Here is a 25,852-nt window from a genome sequence, read left to right on the forward strand (position 1 = left end):
CGAGATGCGTCAGATACCTCCGCCAGCTACAGGCAGGGCAGACGTTCGCTGTAACTTACACCAGAAACTGGCGGAAGTGATAGTAAATCCAGCATGCAGCGCAAAGCCCCACCCCTTTCCTGAAAAGTCGCAAATTATGGTGCAGATACGGTGTGCGCCATAATTTGTGACTTTTTTACGCCACAATAGTGGCATAAAGGGCTTAATAAATGTTCCCCGTTATTTCTGGGGTATATAGCTGTAATAAAACAGTGGACACGTATTTTTTTCCTATACTTCCCACACACTGGGCTGTATAGGAAAAAAAAATCAATAATGTAATTAAAGTGAATATTCAACATCTGTTACTTTAAAACAAAAGTCGAGGTCACCCCGACCCGAAGAAAGCTCGGAAACTAAACAGGTGCCTCAAAAGGAGAGAGATTCTGGGAAGGGCTGCTTGTAGAAACGTAGCATAAGGCGGCTTCACATGGCGGCTGCAGCGACCGGTCTGGCACGTTACATCCGCGTGGAGCCGGCCGCCATGACAAGGAGACTCAGATTATAGACCTGATTCGTGTTTGGAAGGTCATAAAAGAGGCAAATTCAAGCGCTTGTTGTCCCTTTGACTTTATTGGTTCAGTGAGGTGCACGGACGTTCCAGCCTCGTACAGTACTGGTCATGGAAAGGCTCTCCAGACTGGGAACCATTATAACCAGTGTGGGCACATTCGCCACCTGGCAGCACAAGAGAGAATACAAAACCTTTTTCTCAAACACTTTTTAAACAAACAACATAATTTAGCACCAAAATCAGCATCTGAGCATAAACCTGGACTCGTGGGAGAAGCCACCACACTCCACCTCGGCTTGTCTTCCTTTATTATTACTACGCCATATCTACAGTTTGAATGAATACAATAAGAAACATGCATTATATCTCATAGCTAGCATTAGTGCAGGAATAGTGGCGGAGTGCCCCCCGAGGAGCGCTGTCAGCAAATTCATGAAGAAAACAAAAAATAGCACCACAGGAAGAACATAGCACCTATTTCTGACAGATTTTACAGGCGTCACCAGGCAACCTGGAGGTAAAAAGGAGGCGGTGATAATACTGTACAAGAGCGTCAGCCGGTACCCCAAATGTATCATACCGACGCTGTGACTGGGGTCAGCCGGATGGTTATCTACAGTAGGATCGTGTCTTAAAGGCGTACGTCTTTTATCAATTACAAAAATAGTTAAAAATATATCTCCATACTTCTGATGAAAGCGTGGTTCTATACAAATGTGGGACCTCGCGTGTCGCTGTGTTTTGGGGTTACTCGCTTGTTTGGACCAGTTACTTAAGACAAAAGCCGACTGCTTAGAGTGTAAATCGCTGGCAACCGTCTCCTCGGGTTATTTCCTAAACGGCAACGATTCAATGAAAATGGAGGTAAGAAACACAGGGGCGTACCACGCGTTTGTAGACTGAAATCTGGGTTTATAAGATGCACAGATTGCCACGACTTTGCCAGAATTTACCTTAAGAAACCCAGCTTTGCACCAGGTCACAAGCAGGACTTAAAGCTTAGGGTAAGGCAACTTTTTCCTTAAAAATAAAAAAATAACAATAATATACAATACAAATAATTACATACAAAAATATAAGCACCTTTAATACAAAGGGACAGGCGGGCACGGCGTGCCCAGTGATGTCTGCTTTCTGTAGGAAGCGAGGAGAGTCGTCTGGTCGGAATCTGCATCATTGTGGAATATTCAAGCGTCTGGTCACATGGAGCGCCTAATGATTGTCACGTGATGCTGTTTAGGTCATGTGATCCCAAGGCTGTGGGTACCGAGTGGTTTTCTATCTTTGTCTAGGGCCGGTGACCCAGGGCAGACTGGGGCTCGAGGCCTTCTCTGTCCCAGCTGAAGAACGTGCACGTGAGACGAGTTATAGGCCGTGATGAGGTTTCAAGGTTGCTCATATGGAAACTTGGCGTTCTGTTATGCTATTGGCCTCTTTTCTCAAAAAAGTGTATTTATGTATAGTTATCTTTTTAATTTTTTAAAAATTTTATTATTTTTGTAGAGTTTTTTTTAGTTTTTTGTTTGTTTTTAGCCTAGGAAACACACTGGTCCCACTTCAAAGCCAAATTTTTGTGTCGGGTCTCCGAAGTCATTGAACATTAGATCCACGATGGGGGCCTGCTCCACTTTGGGAGTGTTCAGCTCCAGGATGGTCTTCTGGTAGCCCTGCTTAGACTGAGGGGAAAGAAAGAGAAAAAAAATGTCAAAATCCACATCACACCTAATAAACCACTTCATGCCACAATATATGGAGGCGCTCTATACAGTATTTACTACGCGATTCCATCAGAAAAATTCTGCTAATTTTCTTTGCTGAGGAACGAGAGTGCCAACCAGTATGGCTGCTTTTCCAGTAAGGGAACCCATAAGATTTGGGGCAGGACTGGCTGAGCCCCATACTGGCTCATGGTAAAACACAGGAATCTATGGGCAGCGTTCTCCACTATCCTGACGTTACTGGAAGTGACTGGTGCAGGATCTCATGTCGCTTCCACCTCACTGACTCCGCTGCTCCGCACTCATTTCCTATTGATAAATGGTTTTTTGTGTCAGGACTAATGATACTCGTCTCGTATTGTGTTCTGCAGTCTGACTGTCAGATCAATAGATGGCTGTATCCTTGCTAGTCCAGCTACTTCACATCCAGAACTTTCCGTGTCATGAGAACAATGCCTGTCATGACGCTGGCAGCCATTCTAATAATCTGATCACCTGTCACAGTAAGTAAATGGCGCAGCGGGCAGATATCAGATGAGACGGATGTAGCTGATTCACTTACTGCACATCCATCCATGATGGCCTGAATGTACGGGTTGTTGTCATGAGACATCTCTTCATCGTTAGAGCCCAGGAAGCGGATCGCCTTGTCGTGGCTGTTGGTGGAGGCGTCATGCCAGGCAACAGACTGGTAGCAGTTGTAGGTGATGTTCTGTTTGGCGGCAGCACTGAGAAGCCTCAGGAAGGTCATCTGTACCACGCCAACTGGGTTTCCATCGGCATCCACGTAGGAAAGCTGAGAAGAATGAGACATCTACAGGGTAAATAGTGAATGTGTAACACAACCCTCGTCACCACAAGTAGGGCCTCGCAATCGCTTGTCCTAGTGACTGGTCTGCGTCTTCTGAGCAATCAGCCATTACAGTAATGGGGGGGGGGGGAGGGGATGTCTCTAGAGTCAGTGGCTGAACATGGCCTCCAGAAACTGCTGCCACGTCATTCTAGTGATCGGTGTGGCTCATCTTGGTCTTTAGATTAACCTGTATTTTGACAGTGGATGATATGTAGCCCTAAGACCCCCCAGGTCTGACCTCGAGTGTACAGAATATGACATCATCATTCCACACAATCCAGTAAAACAATGTAAATCCTCAAAGTAAAAACCATACAAACCGCACTGGGACCGATCTGCCGCCTGAGAAATAAGAGGACTGAAGAGAAGAAAGCAGCATGCGGGTTCAGACCCAGCTACCGACACGAGTAAAGGGTGATCCATACAGGCTGCAGGGCTCCCTACTGCGGCGTCCATGTCTTACTGGGCAGAGATGGAGGCGCTCCGAGGTCACTGGCTGCCGCTCCTGCCCTGGTCTCACTTTACAGACGTGTTGGTAGCTGTTTCTTTAAGCCATGTTTTTTCGGTACCTGCAGTCAGCTCCTGTATCCTAAGCAGAAAGCTCCGAGGGCAGAGGATGAAGTGGAGGTTTAGGAGAAACTGCTCAATAGCAAAGAAATCGTCATTGAAAAAAAAATATAGAGGCGGCTTAAAAGATGCTGTGAAGTTAAGACACGGAGAGACACTAATGCCAGCAAGAGCTGCAAAGTTTCTACTTCAAAGCAGCCACCCTGTGCTGAGCCGAGTACCTATGATATGAAAGCAGAGGCGCTCATTAACTCTCCATGACTACCGGACTAGGCCGAGCGTCTCCTCTGAAACCGCAGGGTCGGCTGCATTACTGCTGTGTGTAGAGACGGTCGACCTGCTGACTGCACTAGTGTAATATGGAGGGGGTCAGTGATAATAATGCCGCAGCATCCTGAGGACAGAGCACGCTGCTGCTGCAGCCAATCAGCGTATATGTCATGATGTTTCATGACTCTGCCCCAGATACATCCAGAGCTGCAAGCAAAATTCTGCCGGCTGCCTCTTGGAATCTGCCTGCACTGTGCTGATTTACACACTGACATGTTTCTGCGGTGCATTGCGTTGCCTGGTGTAAACTCCCACAATGCACTGCAGCAGTACAGTACACTATACATCCAAGGCAGTAAAAAATTTGTACGTTATTGTACGTTTTTTCTACAATGAAACGCTATGGTGATGGACGCCGCTGTATGGCATCCGGTAAATGTACATATTAAACGTAAGATAAAAATGTGATAGGACTGACATTTATGCCACAACTACCTTCTTATTAGGTCATCATGAAGAGATCATAGGTACCCAGAACAGGGGGCGAGGTAGATGCCTTTTGTCTAGCACACAGACATCCCCTGTAGAAAACGCCGCGCCCGGGGAAAACGCATTCCCAGGGGAAACAGAGTGTCTGTTAAGGTGGACATACCCCAAGTAATGGCCTCCTGAGAATTGTCCCCTACGGGCCGCAGTCCATGGTTATTTCTGCTAGTTGAGGTTTATGGACATGAGATTGGAACGATTGAAGCCATTCCTCAGAGCTGCGGCTCGTCCTGATCCGTGACTCTGTGCATCGCTTACTGCTCAGCGTCACTCAGAACTATAGATTTGTCTATTACTGAGGCTCTCAGTGGTTTCAGTCCCGGATGTCACTGCTGACTGGGAGACGTCATGGATAGCCACATCCTGAAGATTACCATACATGACCACCAACCTTGTTTTCTTGGTTCCACCTTAAACTGATTTTCCTTGTCATCTGGAGACGCCATGTCCCCCATGCCCGGTGTTAGTTACACATGCAGAGTGCTATGGCCATTACCGAAGCAAGCTCAGTGCTCGGGTTGGGACTGGAGGCCGGGTTAGCCACTTACCATAGAACCCCGCTTGTAATGACTATACCATGAACCAGGCACCTCTTTGGGCCAACGAGCCAGTTTATTCTGTAAAATACGACATGAGTTACAGAAACTAAAGGCGGAATCTTACCAGTTTACCACGCTTGAATTCACTGAACCACGAGCCTGGATTCTCTTTGGGCCAGGACGTAATTCTAGCCTGAATTGTGGAATAGAAAGGATAAGGAGAAACAGACAGTTATGAGGCTGGATCGCAAATAACGCCCCCAAGGGTACGTCTCCGGCCTCCTGGGGCAAAGACCACAGCGGTCTGAGGGTCTCATTCATACAGTGCTCTACCGTGTGTTATAATAGAGGTGACAAGCCGTACACTGTCCCCCCCACCGGTCATACACATTACATATTTATAAGCCAAACGCGCCAATTTCAAGATCCTCTACCTCTCAAATCTCCCCCAAAGGCAGACGTCGATCCCTTTATTCTCAGGGGAGATAAGCCGCCGCCAGAAGTGTCTGGAAGCAGTTTACTCCTCTGTACGTATTCAGAACACATATGTGTATGGGGGGTGGGCAGCTATCTAATGTGTAAGGTCAGCCTAGGCCTCCATTCACACCAGCATAATGTATGCCACTAGGCAGTGCCATATCTCTGACATAATGGGGTCTGTCAGCATCGGTGCAGATGTGAACGGGGCCCAAGCTGGTGAAACTGAAGAATAAACACAAGTGATGAAGGAGCGCACGGCTTCGCCGCAGGCACGCTTCTCCTGGAGGCGTTAGAGCCTCTGTTCTCAGCCATTAGATCCTATCAATAGTCGGGAACAGACTTAAAAGAAAACCCTAAATCTGCAGTAATTCTCACATCTGACGGCAGAGCACGGCCTGTCAATATATCGCCCCCAGCAGAACAGGGTGAATCAGAGGCTCCTCCAACTGTTCAGAAAGTTCAACCAAAACTTCTCTGTCTAGTGAGATGCCATGGAGTAGCGGGGTGATGTCCCCAGCCCCATAGAAAAAGCGTCTTCTGATGGGCACCCCACCGACTGATCTAGAACTTCCACAGCTGGCATTACTAGATGGGAACCATTACTGGGGGGCTCATCCACTATGTACTCGGGATGTGTGTGTGTGATACAGCTCCGAGCCGCTGTTCTCAATGGTAGGATTGAGGGATATTAACCCATCATCTGACTGTTCAGGCGCTCTCTGCTTTGATCAGGCCCAGTCAATACTGCCAGCAGGCAGCGTCTGGTGAGAGGCAGCAATTAATTAAGTGATCTTAAAATACTGGACGCAGAGCAAAGTCTCATGTGCCAAAGCCTTCCCGGTGCCAAGTGATTATCACACCAAATTCAAAGACATCCTCCACCACTTACTCCTTCAGACTTCTTGTCGGGGAATATGCAGGACTCTCCTCCCGCCGTGAAATTGCAGTAAACCTTGAAGGAGTCTCGAGAGCATCCCTGGTTGGGGTCAATCCAATATTCACCTAGAAGAAGGAGGAGGCGGGATGAGGACGGCGATTAATGGCCGCTGTTCTCTCTTACTAATGATTCCCAGCGTTCTCTTTGTCTTTGACTCTGTGTTGAGCTTTGGAATTTTTTTCCCCTCGTTTGCACAATAATGAGCAGAGGACTGGATTTCACTGAATGGCGGGGTTATTAATAGGAATAATACAGGGGAACTCTACCACCGGGTGTCAGTGGGTCACCATCACATGTGGGGCCACAGGCCATGGAAATCTGCAGTGCAGCGGGCACCATAAACTCGTACTCCACTGGGATTTATTTTAAGAAAAACCTGAGGGCAGAGCAGATGACTGACTAGAGTGAGGCTGCTCAGCTACGGTGGTGTCAGGGAGTACGTCTCTACCATCTAAGGAGCCTTTGCCTCTTATCGGGGCGGAGGACGGCTGCAGGGTTTCACAGCTTTTCTCTGACTGCTGTATTTATGTAAAAATCCATTTCTGCAGAGAACGTGCCTCGTCCGCCATGATTACTGCAGCAGATAAGATAGAGATCGAACCATTTACTGCACATTCGCTTCTGCTGCTCTGACACAGGTCGGACACCGCTGATCTCCCCTGGTAGTTACATATGAACATCAGAGGTCAAAGCGGAGCTTGAGGACATCCTGTTAATTAAGGCCCAAACCACAGCGTGGGGTGTAATCAGTCATCTCAGCAGCATAGAGGAATTATACCGTACAGTACAGAGTATTTCAGGAGCTACTAGTATGGGGGAGGGAGCGCAGTTACCTTCACACTTGTGATGGTGAAAGTAGAGGGCAGCACACAATGGGCAATGTCCGGATATGAGAGATCACAGGCTGATACATAGTAAAAGGAGCAGGGCCCCCAGCAGCACAGAGGATTTCAGAAGAGAGATGTACTAAGCATATGATAGTGAGGACAAAGCATTGTATGGTGGTATACGGAGCCGCGTGCATCCCCCCTACTAGGCCTGTGGCTTCCAGCGCTCACAGAAGCAGAGGCTTGTACCATTTCCGTCTATTTTGGATAACAATTGCAATCGCCGGACATTGTACTCACCATCCACAAAGTCGGGGTGACACAGCTGTAAGTCTTTGCAGGTTCTTGCTGGGTTCCCCTTAGTGCCCAATGGGTGTTTCATTTGTTCAATTTCCAGTTTTAGAGAGTTAAGAGATCCAAAGATTTCCTCCATGCCGTCAGCATAGTCCATGTAATTATTATCTACGTTCCCCTCGCCCACCACCTGGCTGGCATCGATGCTACGCTTGGATCTCTTTGAGGACTGAACTGGCAGAGGTTGTATCACTTCACCTGGAGGACCCTGGAATGGAGAACAGAATTATTAACATCTTCTCTCCAAATAACAGCGTGACTCAATCCTAGGGGCTTCTGGGAAAGAAGGGTCTACTCACTGGAGGACCTGGTGGGCCAGGAATACCAAGTTCACCCTTTGGACCAGATGGACCCTGAATGAAATGAAAAGAGCAAAGGTTTAGGAGGGATAGAAAACATGGATAAAATAACAAGGACAATCAAGCCTGAAAGACTTACGGATGATCCTTTAGCACCTTTAGGTCCGGGTCCACCCTGAAAGACAAAGCACATTTACAATAAAGGAATGATACGAGGCAAGATCTAGGACCACAACACTCAGCCGTGAGATAAGACCCCAAATACAAGATCAATAAGTACCGGTAAGCCAGGAGGACCAGGGGGACCAACGGGACCGGACGGGCCAAAGATACCCTGCAAGAGAAGAGATAACGTGTAAAACCTCTGTGGCCGTGGGCTCCTCACTACTTCCTGCTATTGCGTGTGCAGCAGTGACAGATCCGTCTTCTTGTTTCCAGACTGTCGTCTGAGTTGGAGTGCGCTGTACGGTTATCATTCAGTGATGTTAGTGTTACTGCGATTCCTGACTGCCGGGACGCTCAGAATATTTTACCTGTTCTCCTTTAGATCCCTGACCACCTTGAGAACCTGGAAGACCACGATCTCCCTTTTCACCCTGCTCTCCTGGAGGCCCGATGAGACCAATCAACCCAGGATGGCCCTATGATAAGAAGAAGGCAATGTATGGTTATCACAAGCTGACGAGCTACAGTGGAAGCCGTATAAAGTGAGGAGCGCCATCTCAGGTGACATAGGAGCGCATGTTACATCCAAGCTACATGACAAAAGACAGAATTATTAATCCCCTGTGAATATCAACCCTTGAGTTATCAAACGTCCTATCCATTTCTGGGAAGGCTTGATGATGACTATGGCCGACATTATAGCTCTTACAGGGACAGACTTCTCACAGAATGACCGTGTCTATAGGGTAAATCTGTAGCGTCACTGACAGGAAGCAGTACCATTATATCAATCACTGGTTATACCATCGCACTGTTCAGCTCTTAATGGCGTCTGACAGGATTAGGAAATGAAAGCAAAGATCTGATTAGTTCGGGCGTGACAGCGCCCTCCAGGACTAATTGAACTCACCTTTTCTCCCTTTATACCCGAGTCTCCTTTCAATCCTGGTAGACCTGGTGGGCCCTGTGAGGTAGTAAGAACAGATGGTTTATTAGCAATTACTGAGTCAAGGGGGTTTACAGAATCATCCGAGTGATAAGTCGCACGTACCATCGGACCAGGGGGACCATCAGGACCCGTTGAACCTGGAAAACCTTGCTCTCCCTAAAATAAAATATATTTTCTTAGTTCTGCAATTATATTTTCTTCAGAGATGCTATTATAACAAGCATGGCAGAGGTACTTACCACAGGTCCAGGAATTCCTCTCAAACCTTCAGGTCCAGGTTTTCCAGGAGAACCTTGAGGACCAACAGGACCTGTCTTTCCTGAGGGGCCCTCCAAGCCTGTTTCACCCTTATCAGACAGAAATTAGAAGTGTTAGAGGATTGCACACACCGAGGATGAGCCACCACCATGAGGGGATGAGGTCACCACCGCACATCACTTACTTTAGCACCTTTTTCTCCTTGTCGGCCTTCAGGACCAGCTGGACCAGGAGGACCCTGCAAGAGGGGGAGGAAAAACATTTAAGGCCTGTGCTCTTTCCAGATCTTCATATATGTTGAATTACAGAAGTCTGCACTGGATTCTTACCCTCTTTCCTGGTGGACCAGATGGACCAGGCTCTCCAGTAGGGCCGGGTGATCCCTGCATAGGAAGTGGCAACATATGAGGTAATGATACTTCAGTGCTCATGACATAATATGATCAGTATTTGTTGGGTACTCACCGGTTGACCAGATTCTCCATCATCTCCCTTATCACCAGGAGGCCCATCTTGACCCTGAATTGTAATCAAGGAGAATATTTAATAATGAATCTTCATCTACAGTGTTATCTGCTGGACTCAGGACTAGAAAACACATCCCAGTTACTTACAGTGGGCCCAGATTCACCAGGAGGACCAGGATCCCCGGGAAATCCAACCGGACCCTGAGAAACAGAGAGAAAGTGAGGTATGTGGACTCCTAATATCTCTATGAATATTGAACATGCCATAGGACAGCTGTGGGGATATACTTACAGGGCTACCCTTTGGACCATCATCACCAGGAGGACCTTTTGGACCAGGAGGACCAGCAGTACCTTGAAGACCTGCTTCTCCTTTTTCTCCTCTTTCACCTTTAGGGCCCTATAAAAAAGAACAAATATTCTAAGATCATTCCACTAATCAGATGAGATGTTTGCACTACGAGGAATGTGTTTTCTTATACTTACTGGTGGTCCAAGCTCCCCAGGAAGTCCAGGTTCTCCGGCCTCTCCAGGGTCACCCTATCAATAAAATAGAAAAACATGAAGTATTAATATAATAACAGGTCATCCTCCACTGGCGGCATCGTTTATCTCAAAGATCACTTACCTTCTCTCCAACAGGACCAGGATTGCCAATTCCTCCAATAGGACCTTGTGGACCGTCAGATCCAGGAGGACCATTGGGACCTCTAGGACCGGGTGGACCAGGTGGGCCCTAAAAAAAAATTGGATGACACATTATAAACATTAGATTGGATCAGTCTGAGCTCCAACCTGTGATTGTCAGCAGAATTGTGTCCGTCTCCTTCATGCTGCCAAAACGGCTCTGACCCATCAAAGCACAGACTCCAGGAGACCTCTGAAGGTGTTCTGTGGTAGCACAAAACATTACTCAGCAGATGTTTTAAGTCCTGCTGCATAGAGGTAGACCATGCAACTGCTAAGGGCTCATGGTGCAAGGGGGTCCGGTGCTGAACTCCTTCTGTTCCCAATTTAAATCCATGACATTGTTCTGCTGCCACCAGAACAGTGCAAAGAGATTTTCACAGCTTCCACTGAGTTTAAAGGTAACCATGGAGAATTCCTTTGCAGTGAGCTCCCCCTAGTGGTGGCTTCAAGCAGTCAGTTTTATCATGTATTACAGCCTGACATGTTAATGAGCTCCTGGCTCTCCCGCCCCTCCAGAGCTGTTGCAGTCAGCGGTGGATGGGGCAGCACAAAACTGCTGACAGATTTCCTTAATAAAGAAAATGTATAAATTCAGCACAAATCTCACAGGGAGGGGGCTGGGGCTATGGGGCCCTATGAGATCCAGGGGTCTTTATAGGTTATGCAGTTTGCAGACATATCTCACGCGTTGTATGTTGTGCTAGTTATAACCTCTGCACGACATCCGCTGTACATGCATAGTGGATGTCGGCACTTTAAAGATGGCACCAGCTGCCAAATTTATCCTGTTTCAGACAGCTGGAACTAATGTCTGAGATTGGCAAGAACGGCGATAGCAGACATTTAACCCCTCAAATGCCATGGTCAAGTGTGGTGTTTTGCTTCTGGTGCCCAAATGGCTTCCCCATGCTGAGATCATTGGTGGTGATTGGCTGGAGCCTGCTGAAGACTACCTGGCCTATCACAGGAATACTCTCAAACATACTGAATTTCTCATACACTATTGTATTAAATCCCAGTAGTGTATGGAAGAACCAGTCTAGAGATGACAAATTTAGGTTGCCTCAGGGGACTTTGGAAAAAGTTTTAAAAAAAAATTTTTTTTTTCTTTTTTAAATATTAAAGAAAATAAAAATTCACCTCCTTTCCCCTTAATAGTAATAAAAAAAATAAAGATCATTTGCACTGCCATGTCCCAAAACATCTGAACTATTAAAATATAAACCTATTTATCCTGTATAATGAAGGTCAGTTCATCTCCCCAAAAAATTAAAAGGTGATCACAAAGTCATACACAGCCCAAAATGGTATAATTGAAAACTAAAGATCGCCCCATACACCTCAATAGACGTAACTATAAGAAAAGTTATGTGGGTCAGATATGGCGAAGAAAAGAAAAAAAATTCTGATGTTTTTATTTTTTTCAAAGTAATAAAACTATATAAATGTGTTATCGCTTGTACTGACCCGGAGAATGAAGAGAACAGGTCAGTTTTATCTAATTGGGAACGATGTAAAAACAAAACCCATAAAACTATGGCAGAATTGCATTACATTTTTCCAATTCCACCCACTATATTGTATCCAACATTAAGTGGATTAGAAAGTACAAATTATCTCACAAAAAACACGCCCTCATATGTGTATGTGAATAGAAAAACTGTGAGTAAAACATGGAAAATGGCTGCATCATTAAGGGGTTAAGAATTGTTCATTCAATTTCCAAAAATGAGAGATTATAGAGCGAGATGTGGGCATTAGCTTATTAGTGGTAATGCAGATATATGACTGTGCTGAGCACTTTCCTATTAATGTGCGGCTGTACTTCTTACATATAGGCACAGTGTGAGCAATTACCTTGCTACATAGCATATAATTTATTCGGCTGCTCCCGGCCGGCGCTATAGATTCACTGCGAGATCGGGGAGGGATTTTGCCTCCAGTGAAGAAATAAACAAATTATACTTCTATTTGGTTGTATAAACAGGGAGGTTAAAAACAGAGAAAAATGAAGCTTGAGATTAATAGATCCCTGCTAGATCCTGCACATTTAGAATATTGCCCAGCAAGGGGCTCATTATAGCACCCGTTATCAACCGAAGTGGATTTGGGGCCAAGAGGTCTGGTCATTAGTATAATGCACATTCCACTTCCCATCTACATGGCCCAACTGGAGGATTAGAGGTCATTCACATCCCTCCAAAACAAAGTGGGGTCTGCGATAAACTTACCATCTGACCAACGTCTCCGGTCTCTCCCTTTTCACCAGGAGGTCCGGGCAAACCCTAAAGAGAACAGGAGAATAGTGAAGATGCGCTGAGAATGATGGCGGCATACGGTATATCGTGCACACATCAGAAGAGACTCATCAGTACAGACACATGAATTATCTCTCATGACTGGTAACAAGGGCCAGAAATCAATGTGTCTATGCAATCTCATGACTTTATCAGACTGGTTCCAGGGGTGTTGGTTACTCAGAGGACAGGGGGCCGCAAGACCATTGTGAGTGCTGGAGTCTTTCACATATTCTCCCTGCAATCCTTCCGTTCTGACACACTTCAGCATAGCACAAAACATGCTTTTGGCATTACCTGCAATCCCACAGGACCGGGTGGGCCAGGAAATCCTCTGGGGCCTTCATCACCTTTCTGTCCAAAGAGACCCTGTTGCCCCCTAGGTCCAGGTTCTCCATCAGCTCCCTGTAATGGAACGGAGGACATGAGCTCAGAGTTGATTCAGGAACATCAATGTCAGAAGGTAGACAATCAAGAATTTACTTACAGACGGACCAGGCTGACCAATTGGGCCCTGAGGTCCTGATGGTCCAGGTGGACCCTGTGGAGACATAAATCTCAGTATCCAGATTTATAAAGAATAATAAATTAGACACAGACTGAAACGCGCACTCTACCTGTTCTCCCTTTTCTCCTCGGTTTCCCTTCTGACCCGGCTCACCAATTTCACCCTGTAAGATTGACATAACGAGGCTGGTTAGATGTGTGGACAGTAGAGCAGCCCTTGTCACAGGACAGACAACATATCTAATAATCACAGGGTTTTATCCTTCAATTTTTCCAAACTGTGACAAAACAGTGGTGTTTTTCCAGGGACTTAGAAAAATTGCAGCAAAAACCCTGAGATGTGAATGAAACCTAATGGATGTGATACAAGTAAGAACACGGCTGTATATCCAATCCCTTATGATGCTGCTTCCACCAAACAGCAGATAAGCCGTGATATTCTCCTCACGGGAACCTGCAGAACTGCAGTAATAGGAACAAGTCAGTCGGCTTACTTTATCTCCATCTTCACCGGGTGGGCCGACTGGTCCGCCAGGGCCTGGGAGTCCAACGGGACCTTGGATACCATCGCGTCCTGCGGGCCCCTGAGGACCTTTCTCTCCCTGTAGATGTAAAGAGGGTTAAAGACATCACAGAGGAGATATAGCAAGGCATTGACTGTTACAGAAACTGTCCACTGTGTTCAGATAAGTGGGAAGATTTGTCCCCGGACTAATATGGCCACCTGGGGTTGTAACCCAGCTTTTCTACAATGCTGCATGGCAAATCTGCCGAGTAATGCACTGACGGTGTGCTAAAGGATGATACAAGAGGGTGGCTCTATATTCACTGCTGAGGATTTTAGGGGGACAAATGCTCTTTTAGTAACCGCAGTCCGGAGATATTGTCCAGAGCAAACAGTGTAAGTGAAGAACTCATACTGGTGAGATGGTTTAATTACCCAGTCCGCCCATTACCAGCGTCCTCATCTAGACCCTTACAATGTTAAAGCAGACGTTCCATTACAGCTATAAATAACAATACAATTGGACAGCCGAAATTAAAATACTGTTTCCCTGACTGGAATCCTCTACCCGTCATTAGCTGAAATGGAATAAAGAGGCTTTTAGCGGTCGGGATCTGCGCTATTGTTTAAGCCACCAGTAACTCTGCTACATCATGAATCCTCGGAGCCAGCAGTGAACGGCTATAAATAAAATAGATGGTGCTTTTCATCTGACGTGACGTGAAGCCGCCTGCCCCCTCAGCCAGAGCCCTTTATGAAGTTGTTTTCCGGGCCCCAGATCTGCCATCTTTTTAATACGCTACCGTAAGCAAGAAAAAAATTCACTGATGGAAAAAAAAAGCACCTTTAATAGCCAGAATCAATCAACATTAATGTCCCAGTTCAATTGAAATTCAGCCCTGCTTTTAGTCTTGTCCCGGCAGATTACGGTACATGTTGTACAATGTTTGAAATATTTGTGTCACCAACGTTTGATTCTGCACAACGTAATCAGAGATGGTGGTGGCGCCCTGAGACCTCCATAATTTAAATACAAATCACACCTGCTATGTAAAGCCTGACGTGCGTCTGATATATCCCCGAGCGGGGGCACAGAGTAAGGAGCACGCCGCCTGATTAATCGCAGCAGGCGCCCCATTACCTACCCACCATCATTTTACTCTAGAATAGAGTGGCGTCAGCTGAAATACTAGACGATGCTGCATATGCAAACACTGGGCAGTGGTACAGGACCTGCTGCTGGTACACAATGGAATTTACTAATGTGATGATGGTAGCCTTCAGGAGCGCTAGAGATGGCGAGCGTCCCATGGATCACATTGGTCTTCGCTATGGAGTGTGGTTTCTCAGTAGTAGACTTAAGTCTTCCATTGCTGTTCAGATAACGGTCAGTGAATGACACCAGTAACACATTGGCATCATTCAGTGTTTTCTGTAGAAGCTAAGCTTGTCATATCGCCACTTATAGCAGGAGTTGTACTTACTGGAGCGCCCTTCTCCCCGGCAGGCCCTGGAGGTCCTTGAGGACCTGGTCTTCCTGGCAATCCTATTGACCCAGCTGGACCGGCAGCACCTCTCTCCCCAGGAGAACCCTATAGACAGGACAAAGTAACAGTGAAAAACAAGTGCTGTAAGGTAACATATAGGGACTGTACAGGGCAGCGCCAGGAATTAGGATGTGGGGGGGATGGATAAGCTCCGCCATTCTCACCAACAGGGCACCTCATCCATCAACTAAAACTTTTAATATCCTGGTAACTATTGATTAGTGGAGTCAAAGGGAATCTGATGGATCCTAGGATTTTTGTGATCTGCCTTGGGCTTCATGCACACGACGAATCCATTTCACAGTCTGCAAACCACAAATACATTTTTGGATTGCTGTGCATGTCCAAAGAGGGCCCCCCATTATATTAGCCCAGCAGTCCGGGCTGTGTATTTCAGTGCAGTGGGGGAACGGGCGGCAGTGGTGAAATGTGTAAAAATCTAAACTCCTTATGTGCTGCACTACTTGTGTTGTAGAGAATAGTTCACAATCTCGGTGACTTCAGTGCTTTCTCGCCTTATATGATCCACCTCTGATTTTGGCTTCCACACTGCAGAAACCCTGCCCGTGTGAACATATGTTGTTTTGGAATCCACCCACCTTTACTAATGGAAGAGATGAGTGAGTGGCGGGCAGAGAGCGCTGGACTATTAGACTCTCTCTAAGGGCTATCTTGTTGGGTGGCACATCAGACGGATTTATGCTGATTGCTTGCAGGATTAATGGACTTCATTGTAATCTGGAATTGTACTGCCTTTACATGAAGTGATAAACCAATCACCAGGTGGAGGAATAATATCATCTAATTAAACAATTGCAGCCGCTCCACTTCATACATGTAATTTCATTCCAATTAAAATACCAATTTTTCAGTAACCTGTGTGAAATTGCCAATTTAAGTCTAACAAAAAGATTGGAAAAGGGAAGTAAGACGGATGCCTCCCATCACCTCAGACTTATTGCCTCCTCCGCACCAATTGGAGTTTAATAAATGTCATATTTTAACCTGTGGCTGCAATAATGAGGAGGAGCACTCCCTTTATGCTGCTTAATTAATCTCGGGGTGCTGGGAGGAGTTTGGGGGTCTTTATGACATCCATCCTGTTATTTACCTGTAAATGTGCATGAAAATAATAGTACAATGTATCAGAGGGAGAAGGAGCACTTACTGCTGGGCCTGGCGGACCTGGAGGCCCCTCATTGCCTTTCAACCCTGAAGCACCCTGGAGAGAGAGAAAACACCCATTATCTGTCGTCTTCCTCTATGTCTTTAGTATCAGCGGAGTCAGGGTTGTTGGTTTACTCACAATAGGACCCGGCAGACCTCTTTCACCGCTAAAACCTCTCAAACCTGGGGGTCCATCTTTACCAGGCAGACCTGCTGGGCCGGGGTCTCCCTAAAACAGACAAAAAAACAACATCTTTTAAAGGGTTGTGTATGGTTAACAGAAACCCGTGGTTTGTATTTTTCCAGAGCCACACCTGTCCACAGGTGGAGTGTGGTATTGCAGGTCAACCCCATTCACGGAAATGAAGCCGTGTTGCAATACCAGACAGAACCCATGGACAGGTGTGGCACGGTTTCTGGAAGAAATCAGCCATGTTTTCTCATCTTGTACACCCTCTTTAAGGAAAATGTAAAAGAGAAATCAGCTACAATTGTTCCCGGTTGCAGAATGGATTCTACATTGTAGCAGCTAGACATCTGACATCTGATTAACCATTAAAGGTGTTATCCAGAGTGGCCGACCTGGGAGCGTTAGACACTGAACCCAGTGGTGGGGACCAGGTAAGTAGGATCTCCATCGTGGGTTGGCTACTCTGGGAGGTCAGTCTGACTCCTGGATAACCCCATTAAATGTGTGTCAGAATCCTGTTGGCAGCAGCCATGCAATGTGAACGAGGAAGCAAAGCTGTGAAATAACAGACTTGTCTCCCCCCCCTATAACGGAAGTGACTACATGGTGTATGGTGCAGTTTGCAGGCTATACCGGGCGGGATGCTTGTAGATCACACATGTCCTTATTAATGTTAGATATGTGCCGTGGTGTGAAGAGATGGGTAGTGGTATCTTCTGTGCCTCTGTGGTCTGTTTTTCTCTGCAAAACCTGATCACTCACCTTTGATCCTTCTTTTCCAGCCAGACCGGGTAATCCCTGCTCACCAGGTGGACCAGGAGGTCCTGGATGGCCTCTCTCACCCAGTGGACCAGTCTCTCCAGTCGGACCCTAGAAATGGTCATCAATGAGACAGCACATCTACAGTTAGACCAATCATGCACATGCGGAAGGGAGATGTATGTACAGTGTCCATAGACCTATACTCAGCGACTACTCCTAGGATCAGACTGACAGTGTTGTCGGATTAGTGCCTCCATTTATCATCTGATTTAGTGTGTAAACTAGTGGAGCTTCAGGAAGAATATGTTATGTGCTTATCCACAATGGACAACACCCTGACAATGACAGGCCATGGGTGTGGTTGGTGCTGGCCCGGGAATCTTCTGTGTCAACACCTCAGGTCCTATGTGACGGGTATCTATAGAGTATTCCTCGTCATTTAATATTTAAGAGCGAGTCTGAGCGCAGCTAATCCCTGTTCTCCAGAATTACATCTGATAGCAGATAATGTGCGGAGATGAAGGACTTGGCTGTGGATCACAGGACGTCACCGCTACAGACAGATCTGAGAAATTACAGCGCGAGATAATGTGGTTTGTATGAAGGAGCGGCTGCTTCTCCTAAGTGATGACAGATTGACAGTGACTTACCTGGGGACCCACAACACCGGGAGGACCCGGGGGACCCGTCTTTCCTTGGAAACCCTGGTAATGGGAATAAAGAAGGTGAGAAGAGGTAGAAGAACAGAGACGTAGGCGGCCAATGCTCCCTTTGGCTGGTCACTGCTGTTCTATAGGAGAAGACATACAGGAAAAGGTGAACTTCAAAGCAACAGATTTTTGCCCGTTCTGGCAGCCATTTAATGAGGAAAATTCATCGATCATTATTCTTAGGATGATAAGGTGACTCCAGCATGAAAATGACCGACGGTGACAATGGACTTCCCTGACTCACTGAAAAATAAATGGGGCTGGGACATGAAACCAATAACAAGAGAAGCTGGGAGGAGAGAGACACTTACCGCAGCGAATGGACGAAGGTTATTGGTTGACATGCGGCATGCACGGTCGGGCAAATAATAAATCCATCAAACCTAGCTTACCTGAGGATACTGAATTATTTAGAGTCAGCACTGTCAATATGGATTCATGCAGCTGCACTTAGTAAATGTATAAACAGCTCAGAAATTGTTATATGCTGACCCAATATCCCTGCTGAAGATGTAGTGTCCAAAGCGAAGCAATATTATACAGCATGTGAACCTATGGAAGTACTTCTTCACTGTACAGAGTCACTGAGTCACAGAGTATATTAACTTATCCTGTACTGATCCTGAGTTACATCCTGTATTATACTCCAGAGCAGCACTCACTATTCTGCTGGTGCAGTCACTGTGTACATACATTACTTATCCTGTACTGTTCCTGAGTTACATCCTGTATTATACTCCAGAGCTGCACTCACTATGCTGCTGGTGCAGTCACTGTGTACATACATTACTTATCCTGTACTGATCCTGAGTTACATCCTGTATTATACTCCAGAGCTGCACTCACTATTCTGCTGGTGCAGTCACTGTGTACATACATTACTTATCCTGCACTGATCCTGAGTTACATACTGTATTATACTCCAGAGCTGCACTCTCTATTCTGCTGGTGCAGTCACTGTGTACATACATTACTTATCCTGTACTGATCCTGAGTTACATCCTGTATTATACTCCAGAGCTGCACTCACTATTCTGCTGGTGCAGTCACTGTGTACATACATTACTTATCCTGCACTGATCCTGAGTTACATACTGTATTATACTCCAGAGCTGCACTCACTGTTCTGCTGGTGGAATCACTGTGTACATACATTACTTATCCTGTACTGATCCTGAGTTACATCCAGTATTATACTCCAGAGCTGCACTCACTATTCTGCTGGTGCAGTCACTGTGTACAAACATTACTTATCCTGTACTGATCCTGAATTACATCCTGTATTATACTCCAGAGCTGCACTCACTATTCTGCTGGTGCAGTCACTGTGTACATACATTACTTATCCTGCACTGATCCTGAGTTACATACTGTATTATACTCCAGAGCTGCACTCTCTATTCTGCTGGTGCAGTCACTGTGTACATAAATTACTTATCCTGTACTGATCCTGAGTTACATCCTGTATTATACTCCAGAGCTGCACTCACTATTCTGCTGGTGCAGTCTCTGTCTACATACATTACTTATCCTGTACTGATCCTGAGTTACATCCTGTATTATACTCCAGAGCTGCACTCACTATTCTGCTGGTGCAGTCACTGTGTACATACATTACTTATCCTGTACTGATCCTGAGTTACATCCTGTATTATACTCCAGAGCTGCACTCACTATTCTGCTGGTGCAGTCACTGTGTACATACATTACTTATCCTGCACTGATCCTGAGTTACATACTGTATTATACTCCAGAGCTGCACTCTCTATTCTGCTGGTGCAGTCACTGTGTACATACATTACTTATCCTGTACTGATCCTGAGTTACATCCTGTATTATACTCCAGAGCTGCACTCACTATTCTGCTGGTGCAGTCACTGTGTACATACATTACTTATCCTGCACTGATCCTGAGTTACATACTGTATTATACTCCAGAGCTGCACTCACTATTCTGCTGGTGCAGTCTCTGTCTACATACATTACTTATCCTGTACTGATCCTGAGTTACATCCTGTATTATACTCCAGAGCTGCACTCACTATTCTGCTGGTGCAGTCACTGTGTACATACATTACTTATCCTGTACTGATCCTGAGTTACATCCTGTATTATACTCCAGAGCTGCACTCACTATTCTGCTGGTGCAGTCACTGTGTATGTACATACATTACTTATCCTGTACTGATCCTGAGTTACATCCTGTATTATACTCCAGAGCTGCACTCACTATTCTGCTGGTGCAGTCACTGTGTACATACATTACTTATCCTGTACTGATCCTGAGTTACATCCAGTATTATACTCCAGAGCTGCACTCACTATTCTGCTGGTGCAGTCACTGTGTACATACATTACTTATCCTGTACTGATCCTGAGTTACATCCTGTATTATACTCCAGAGCTGCACTCACTATTCTGCTGGTGCAGTCACTGTGTACATTACATTACTTATCCTGTACTGATCCTGAGTTACATCCTGTATTATACTCCAGAGCTGCACTCACTATTCTGCTGGTGCAGTCACTGCATACATACATTACTTATCCTGTACTGATCCTGAGTTACATCCTGTATTATACTCCAGAGCTGCACTCACTATTCTGCTGGTGCAGTCACTGCATACATACATTACATTACTTATTCTGTACTAATCTGGAGTTACACTTGGCTACTTGAACATCACATGAGCAAACAGGAAATTGTGTAAGATTTCAGCTCGGAAGCCTGCAGAATTATGAGTGCAGCTTCAAAGTATAATACAGGATGCATCTGTGTTAGGCTACTTTCACACTAGTGTTTTTGCTGGATCCGGCAGGGTTCAGTAAAAACGCTTCTGTTACTGATAATACAACCGTCTGCATCAGTTAAGAACAGATCTGGTTGTATTTTCTTTAAAATAGGCAAGATGGATCCATCATGAACTCCATTGAAAGTCAATGGGGACGGATCCGTTTTCTATTGTGTCAGAGAAAACGGATCTGTCCCCATTGACTTGCATCCGTCTTGCTCCGCATCCCTACAACATGTTGCGGTTTGCTCTCCGGGATGGGAACGCAACTAAACGGAACGGAATGCATTTTGGAGCGCTCCGTTCTGTTCAGTTTTGTCCCCATTGACAATGAATGGGGACAAAACTGAAGCGTTTTTTTCCGGTATTGAACCCCTATGACGGATCTCAATACCGGAAAACTAAAACGCTAGTGTGAAAGTATCCTAAATACATTAGATTTCTTGTCCTCTATTGATCCAAAGTGACTGCAGTGTTTATATAGATGAATTCTATGTGTGATCCTGGATTATGGTCATGAACGACCACTACGTAGTGGATACAAGCCCTACTATATAGTAAATGAATACGTTAGGTATATTTGACTATACATTATTGTTATTCTTAGCCTGTTTCATCCCTGATAGGTGTGTGACATCCTAATATGAAGCCACCAGGTGCTTGTAGTGATGAAACACATTGCAGGCCTACAGAAGAGAAGCTCCCTTCACTATTGCACCAAATGAAGCCAATGCAGCACAGATTTAGCACTTGACATTTGCAGCCCTCAGTTTCTCCGCAGACTGCAGTCAGCACGCGCTGTCAAATGACACAATTCCAAGGGAAAAACGTTGGTCTTATTATGTCAGAGTGAAAAAGATTAGCAGCAAAAAAATCGTACCTCGGTGCTCGTCCAGCTCGCAGGATGGTGTCTGCAGAGCCAGCACAAACCTAGCTGTACAGTGGCCGCAACAAGATATGTGCAAACAGCCAGCACTTAAGCCTCGAGCAGCAAGGTCCATGCTGTGCAGGTATGACGTATGGATGCCACGAGCAGCTGTCGGTGTATTCAGCGGTTGTGGCTCTGATAATTGCAGATGACCGTTTCAAGATCTGTAAATCTGTTTGCTGAGTTTTCATTTCAATTCACTAAAGCGAGACCCAAACTCAGCCATTCGATCGCCCAGTGTAATCTAATGGTGGACAAATCACGAGTTGTTGTGCTGTGATCGCCCAACATTACCACAGACTGGGAAAATCCAACCCGAGTTTGTGATTCACTGTAGCAAATCAGTTAGAAAACCCAGCCAAAAAGATTGACTCCTAAAATCACCTTGTAGGGGCGCTATAGTGATATTGGAGAGTCAGGGTTACTGACCATATTGTGTGAGGCTCCTTGGAACTCATCGTTACTCTGACTTGACCAGAATTAGCAGGGGGATTTCTTTAGACCCCTCCATGTAGATGAAGACACATACGCCTTGAAGATCAGCAACATCTCCTCATCTACAGGGAAGGGTCTAGAGCAATCACACTTCCGGTGGAAGTCAGATGTAAGGATGAGGAAAACCGGTATCAAATACTCACAGTTTCACCTCTCTGGCCGGGGTGTCCGGGAAGTCCGTCTTTCCCTGGTGGACCCTAAAATTGAAGAAGAACCAACGTCAGAATATCCAGTCTCCAAGGATTTTACAGGTGGAAAAAGTAGCTGCATTCGTTGCATATGTAAAATGTTGGACGCTTGATATATTTGGTGATATTTTGGATTACATGACCCCCTGGTAAATACTGTACGTGTTTTAAGATTACGAGCTGTGGAACGTGTCCAGGAAAGTATAGCATTTTTCACTTACAGGGGGGCCCTTCGGTCCTGGAAATCCAGTGGGTCCTTGAGGTCCGGGTGGTCCCTGTGATAACAGAAATGTGTGTTAGTTTGAGATGTCCTGGGAACGGGGTTCCTCCCGGCCGTCACATGCATTTGCCATCCTACTTCTCAAAGCTGGATCTAAAGCCAGAGCTGGTCATTGTGTGACCAGTTCCATGGAGCCGACGAATGAGGGATTCTGGGTACGACATGCGGCTCTTATACCCCGTGTTGTCAGACCGGTTGCAGTTGTGAGTTCCCTTCTCTAGACAATAAGCGATGGATCTAGTCTAATGTAAAGCAGCGTCTTGTTCTGCGCAATGAAACAGCTGGCTGCAAGCATGAGAGGGGGATGGGGACATGGGAATGTATGTTATGTTAATGCGGCCTGCAATTGTCCATGTCCTGGACTGGAACTCAAACTGCCCGTTCTAATCGAGTTAGAACTTTCTCTGACAACACACGAGAACCCAGCGGCAGCGGTCTACAGGGTTACGCTCTTCCATGGCACCATGCTGCCATATCTACTCCAGCTGGTACACATTCTACTCGCAGCTGAGGAGTCATGCAGACCAACCTCTACCTCAGACCTCACAACTTTTCGCTTTGTTGAATCTGATTATTAAACATTAATCTGATTAGTGACACATATATTAGAGAAGATTCAGTTGCAGGAGTCTGGAGATGCTGCACAGGTGAGGGGAGCAATGTAAACCAAAATCCAGGCATCGCCCCCGATTCCTGCCTGCAGCTAGGATGATCCGTACCAGGAACAGCGGTGAATCAAGGAACAGACACTAGCAGTCTGCAGCCAATCAGCCTCCCTGGAAGGACCACTTAGGGCGTTTCTGTGTAGGGGTTAATACTGCCTTTACAAGGGAAGTCAGTGTCGGCCTGTAGACCCTGGTGTAGGAGGCCGGTGTCCGTGTATTGTGTGCGTGTCTGGGCATCCTATTTACAGGGTTCTCCGTACACTGACATTTGATGATGGAACCTGTAGAAAGGATTTTCTATTGTATTGTAATCTGGACAGTTCTTCATTTTCAGGAACACTGATCTGTTCCCGCACTTCCCAATAAGCGAGACGCTGTCACACCCCAAGAGATCTGGGACTGATATTTCCACAGAACCGTTTGCATTTGTATTGTCCACGTTAACTAAGCCACATCTTACCCTTTCACCAGGGGGACCAGCGGGGCCATCCCCTCCAGAGTTACCCTGCAGAGAAAGAGGAGACGGACATTAGAATCTATAGATTTACAGAAGGTAAGGAATGAGTGAAGTCTCTGGGCTGGTGTAGGGTGGAAGATAAGGCCGGCTGACATGTGTACTGCGCTCTCAGTCTGGCTTTGGCCTATGATATAACCGTTCTCACCTTGGGGCCTGGCTTTCCTGTTGTTCCCCTTGGACCTCTTTCACCACGTGGACCCTTCAGAGAGAATGACAAGTGTAGGTCAGAGAGCTGAACAGTGTGTATTAGGTGTGAAATTCAGTATAGAAGGAGAAGGGTGGTTTCTTACCGTTGGACCTCGTTGCCCCCTTGGACCTGGTTTGCCAGGGGTTCCCTAAAAGAAAGTAAAGAAAGTTATAAGAGGGCAATAAGCACGACCCGTCCTCTTCCCCAGGGTTATTAACTATAACTGGTAGACTTTTAATTTACTTGTAAGAGGACAAAGCCTTTAAGGACAAAAAAAACCACCTTATTACAAAATAATAAGCTTTTAGCGGCCTGGAGAAGTAAATCTTCCCTCAGCTCTGGCTATGGCAGCACCCGGTGAATAATAATAAAGCGATGACATTCTGTACGAGTTCTGCAGAGCTTTTTCTTACCGGCTCAGCACATTATTATATTGGATTTTCCTGTGTATTATTTTAGAGGCCGGAGCTGAGCACAGAAGCTCTGTGTAAAACCTCCTGTAGGTTATGTGTACTCATAGCAGTGTAAGAAGGGAGAAGAAGGGCATGCTGCATCATTTGACGCCTGTATGTAGGATGTTGGAGACCATTGTGGCCCTTGTTTCAGGAGAAGGCTCATTATAGACATGCTGATAATTCCATATTATTCACTTACTCTTGTGCCTTTCTCTCCGTTTGCACCTGGAAAACCGGGAAATCCGATCGATCCCTTCAAATAACAGGAGAATAAAATGTTATTTGTAGTTTGGAGGACAATGGTTAATCTATAATATAGCGGAAGGATATGATACGCGGTATTGCTGTATAGCAGTGCTGATCAAAGGGGTATAGATGGAGAGCGCACCGATCACTGCGCCGATACTTCACATCCTCTCAGTCCCTCGCTCCAGGTTTCCTCTAATCCCCGTCTTACACATAACGTCTGCTGTTATAATGTGCTTAGTGATCAGGAGATGATTATCAGCTGCTGATCAATAACTGTGTATTCAATCCCGATTATACGGTAGGAAGGTTATGGAGTCGTCCACATCACAAGGTGACGGCAAATGACTGAAGACCGCAGGACGTTACCTTTAGACCTTGCCTTCCTGGGTAGCCTGGTAATCCTGGAACACCGAGTTTTCCCTAAAGAGAACATGGTTGTGGTTATTGCCGTCCTCATATACATGTATACCTCACCGGCATCATCTTCAACATTACATCCATTTACAAGGGACTAAGTACTGACTTTATATCACAGTCAGCCTGAACTGCTCGCCTCCATTCTGCGACTGCCCCTATATGTCTCTTCTATCCGGATGTAAGCGTACACTGCTCTATAATGACACTCGGGGTACAGGATAATGACGCTGACACTCGGGGTACAGGATAATGATGCTGACACTCGGGGTACAGGATAATGACGCTGACACTCGGGGTACAGGATAATGATGCTGACACTCGGGGTACAGGATAAGGACGCTGACACTCGGGGTACAGGATAATGATGCTGACACTCGGGGTACAGGATAATGACGCTGACACTCGGGGTACAGGATAATGACGCTGACACTCGGGGTACAGGATAATGACACTGACACTCAGGATACAGGATAATGACGCTGACACTCGGCGTACAGGATAATGACGCTGACACTCGGGGTAC

The 25,852-nt window shown here is 46.0% G+C and overlaps 1 protein-coding gene across 2 annotated transcripts in view; it reads right to left on the reverse strand.

The window, feature by feature from the left end:
• Positions 1 to 774: 774 nt before the first annotated feature.
• Positions 775 to 25,852, reverse strand: part of COL5A1 (collagen type V alpha 1 chain) — a 157,052-nt gene continuing 131,974 nt past the window's right edge. Inside the window, exons 31-66 of one of the 2 annotated variants that reach the window (XM_040406465.1) lie at positions 25,279 to 25,332; positions 24,863 to 24,916; positions 24,312 to 24,356; positions 24,167 to 24,220; positions 23,965 to 24,009; positions 22,781 to 22,834; positions 22,515 to 22,568; positions 18,098 to 18,151; positions 17,448 to 17,555; positions 16,635 to 16,724; positions 16,497 to 16,550; positions 15,266 to 15,373; positions 13,771 to 13,878; positions 13,387 to 13,440; positions 13,257 to 13,310; positions 13,067 to 13,174; positions 12,704 to 12,757; positions 10,411 to 10,518; positions 10,269 to 10,322; positions 10,075 to 10,182; positions 9,930 to 9,983; positions 9,781 to 9,834; positions 9,645 to 9,698; positions 9,500 to 9,553; positions 9,297 to 9,404; positions 9,160 to 9,213; positions 9,019 to 9,072; positions 8,477 to 8,584; positions 8,224 to 8,277; positions 8,083 to 8,118; positions 7,944 to 7,997; positions 7,591 to 7,852; positions 6,416 to 6,528; positions 5,056 to 5,124; positions 2,834 to 3,067; positions 775 to 2,229 (exon numbers count right to left, since the gene is read on the reverse strand). In XM_040406465.1, the coding sequence (XP_040262399.1) occupies positions 2,083 to 2,229; positions 2,834 to 3,067; positions 5,056 to 5,124; positions 6,416 to 6,528; positions 7,591 to 7,852; positions 7,944 to 7,997; positions 8,083 to 8,118; positions 8,224 to 8,277; positions 8,477 to 8,584; positions 9,019 to 9,072; positions 9,160 to 9,213; positions 9,297 to 9,404; positions 9,500 to 9,553; positions 9,645 to 9,698; positions 9,781 to 9,834; positions 9,930 to 9,983; positions 10,075 to 10,182; positions 10,269 to 10,322; positions 10,411 to 10,518; positions 12,704 to 12,757; positions 13,067 to 13,174; positions 13,257 to 13,310; positions 13,387 to 13,440; positions 13,771 to 13,878; positions 15,266 to 15,373; positions 16,497 to 16,550; positions 16,635 to 16,724; positions 17,448 to 17,555; positions 18,098 to 18,151; positions 22,515 to 22,568; positions 22,781 to 22,834; positions 23,965 to 24,009; positions 24,167 to 24,220; positions 24,312 to 24,356; positions 24,863 to 24,916; positions 25,279 to 25,332 (2,931 nt within the window). In that variant the 3' untranslated portion in view covers positions 775 to 2,082. Of the gene's footprint in view, positions 2,230 to 2,833; positions 3,068 to 5,055; positions 5,125 to 5,170; positions 5,240 to 6,415; positions 6,529 to 7,590; positions 7,853 to 7,943; positions 7,998 to 8,082; positions 8,119 to 8,223; positions 8,278 to 8,476; positions 8,585 to 9,018; positions 9,073 to 9,159; positions 9,214 to 9,296; positions 9,405 to 9,499; positions 9,554 to 9,644; positions 9,699 to 9,780; positions 9,835 to 9,929; positions 9,984 to 10,074; positions 10,183 to 10,268; positions 10,323 to 10,410; positions 10,519 to 12,703; positions 12,758 to 13,066; positions 13,175 to 13,256; positions 13,311 to 13,386; positions 13,441 to 13,770; positions 13,879 to 15,265; positions 15,374 to 16,496; positions 16,551 to 16,634; positions 16,725 to 17,447; positions 17,556 to 18,097; positions 18,152 to 22,514; positions 22,569 to 22,780; positions 22,835 to 23,964; positions 24,010 to 24,166; positions 24,221 to 24,311; positions 24,357 to 24,862; positions 24,917 to 25,278; positions 25,333 to 25,852 lie in introns of both variants that reach the window. The other variant, XM_040406464.1, reaches the window with a different exon arrangement.

Source organism: Bufo bufo, chromosome 8 (genome assembly GCF_905171765.1).
Source record: "Bufo bufo chromosome 8, aBufBuf1.1, whole genome shotgun sequence".
Taxonomy (NCBI): domain Eukaryota; kingdom Metazoa; phylum Chordata; class Amphibia; order Anura; family Bufonidae; genus Bufo; species Bufo bufo.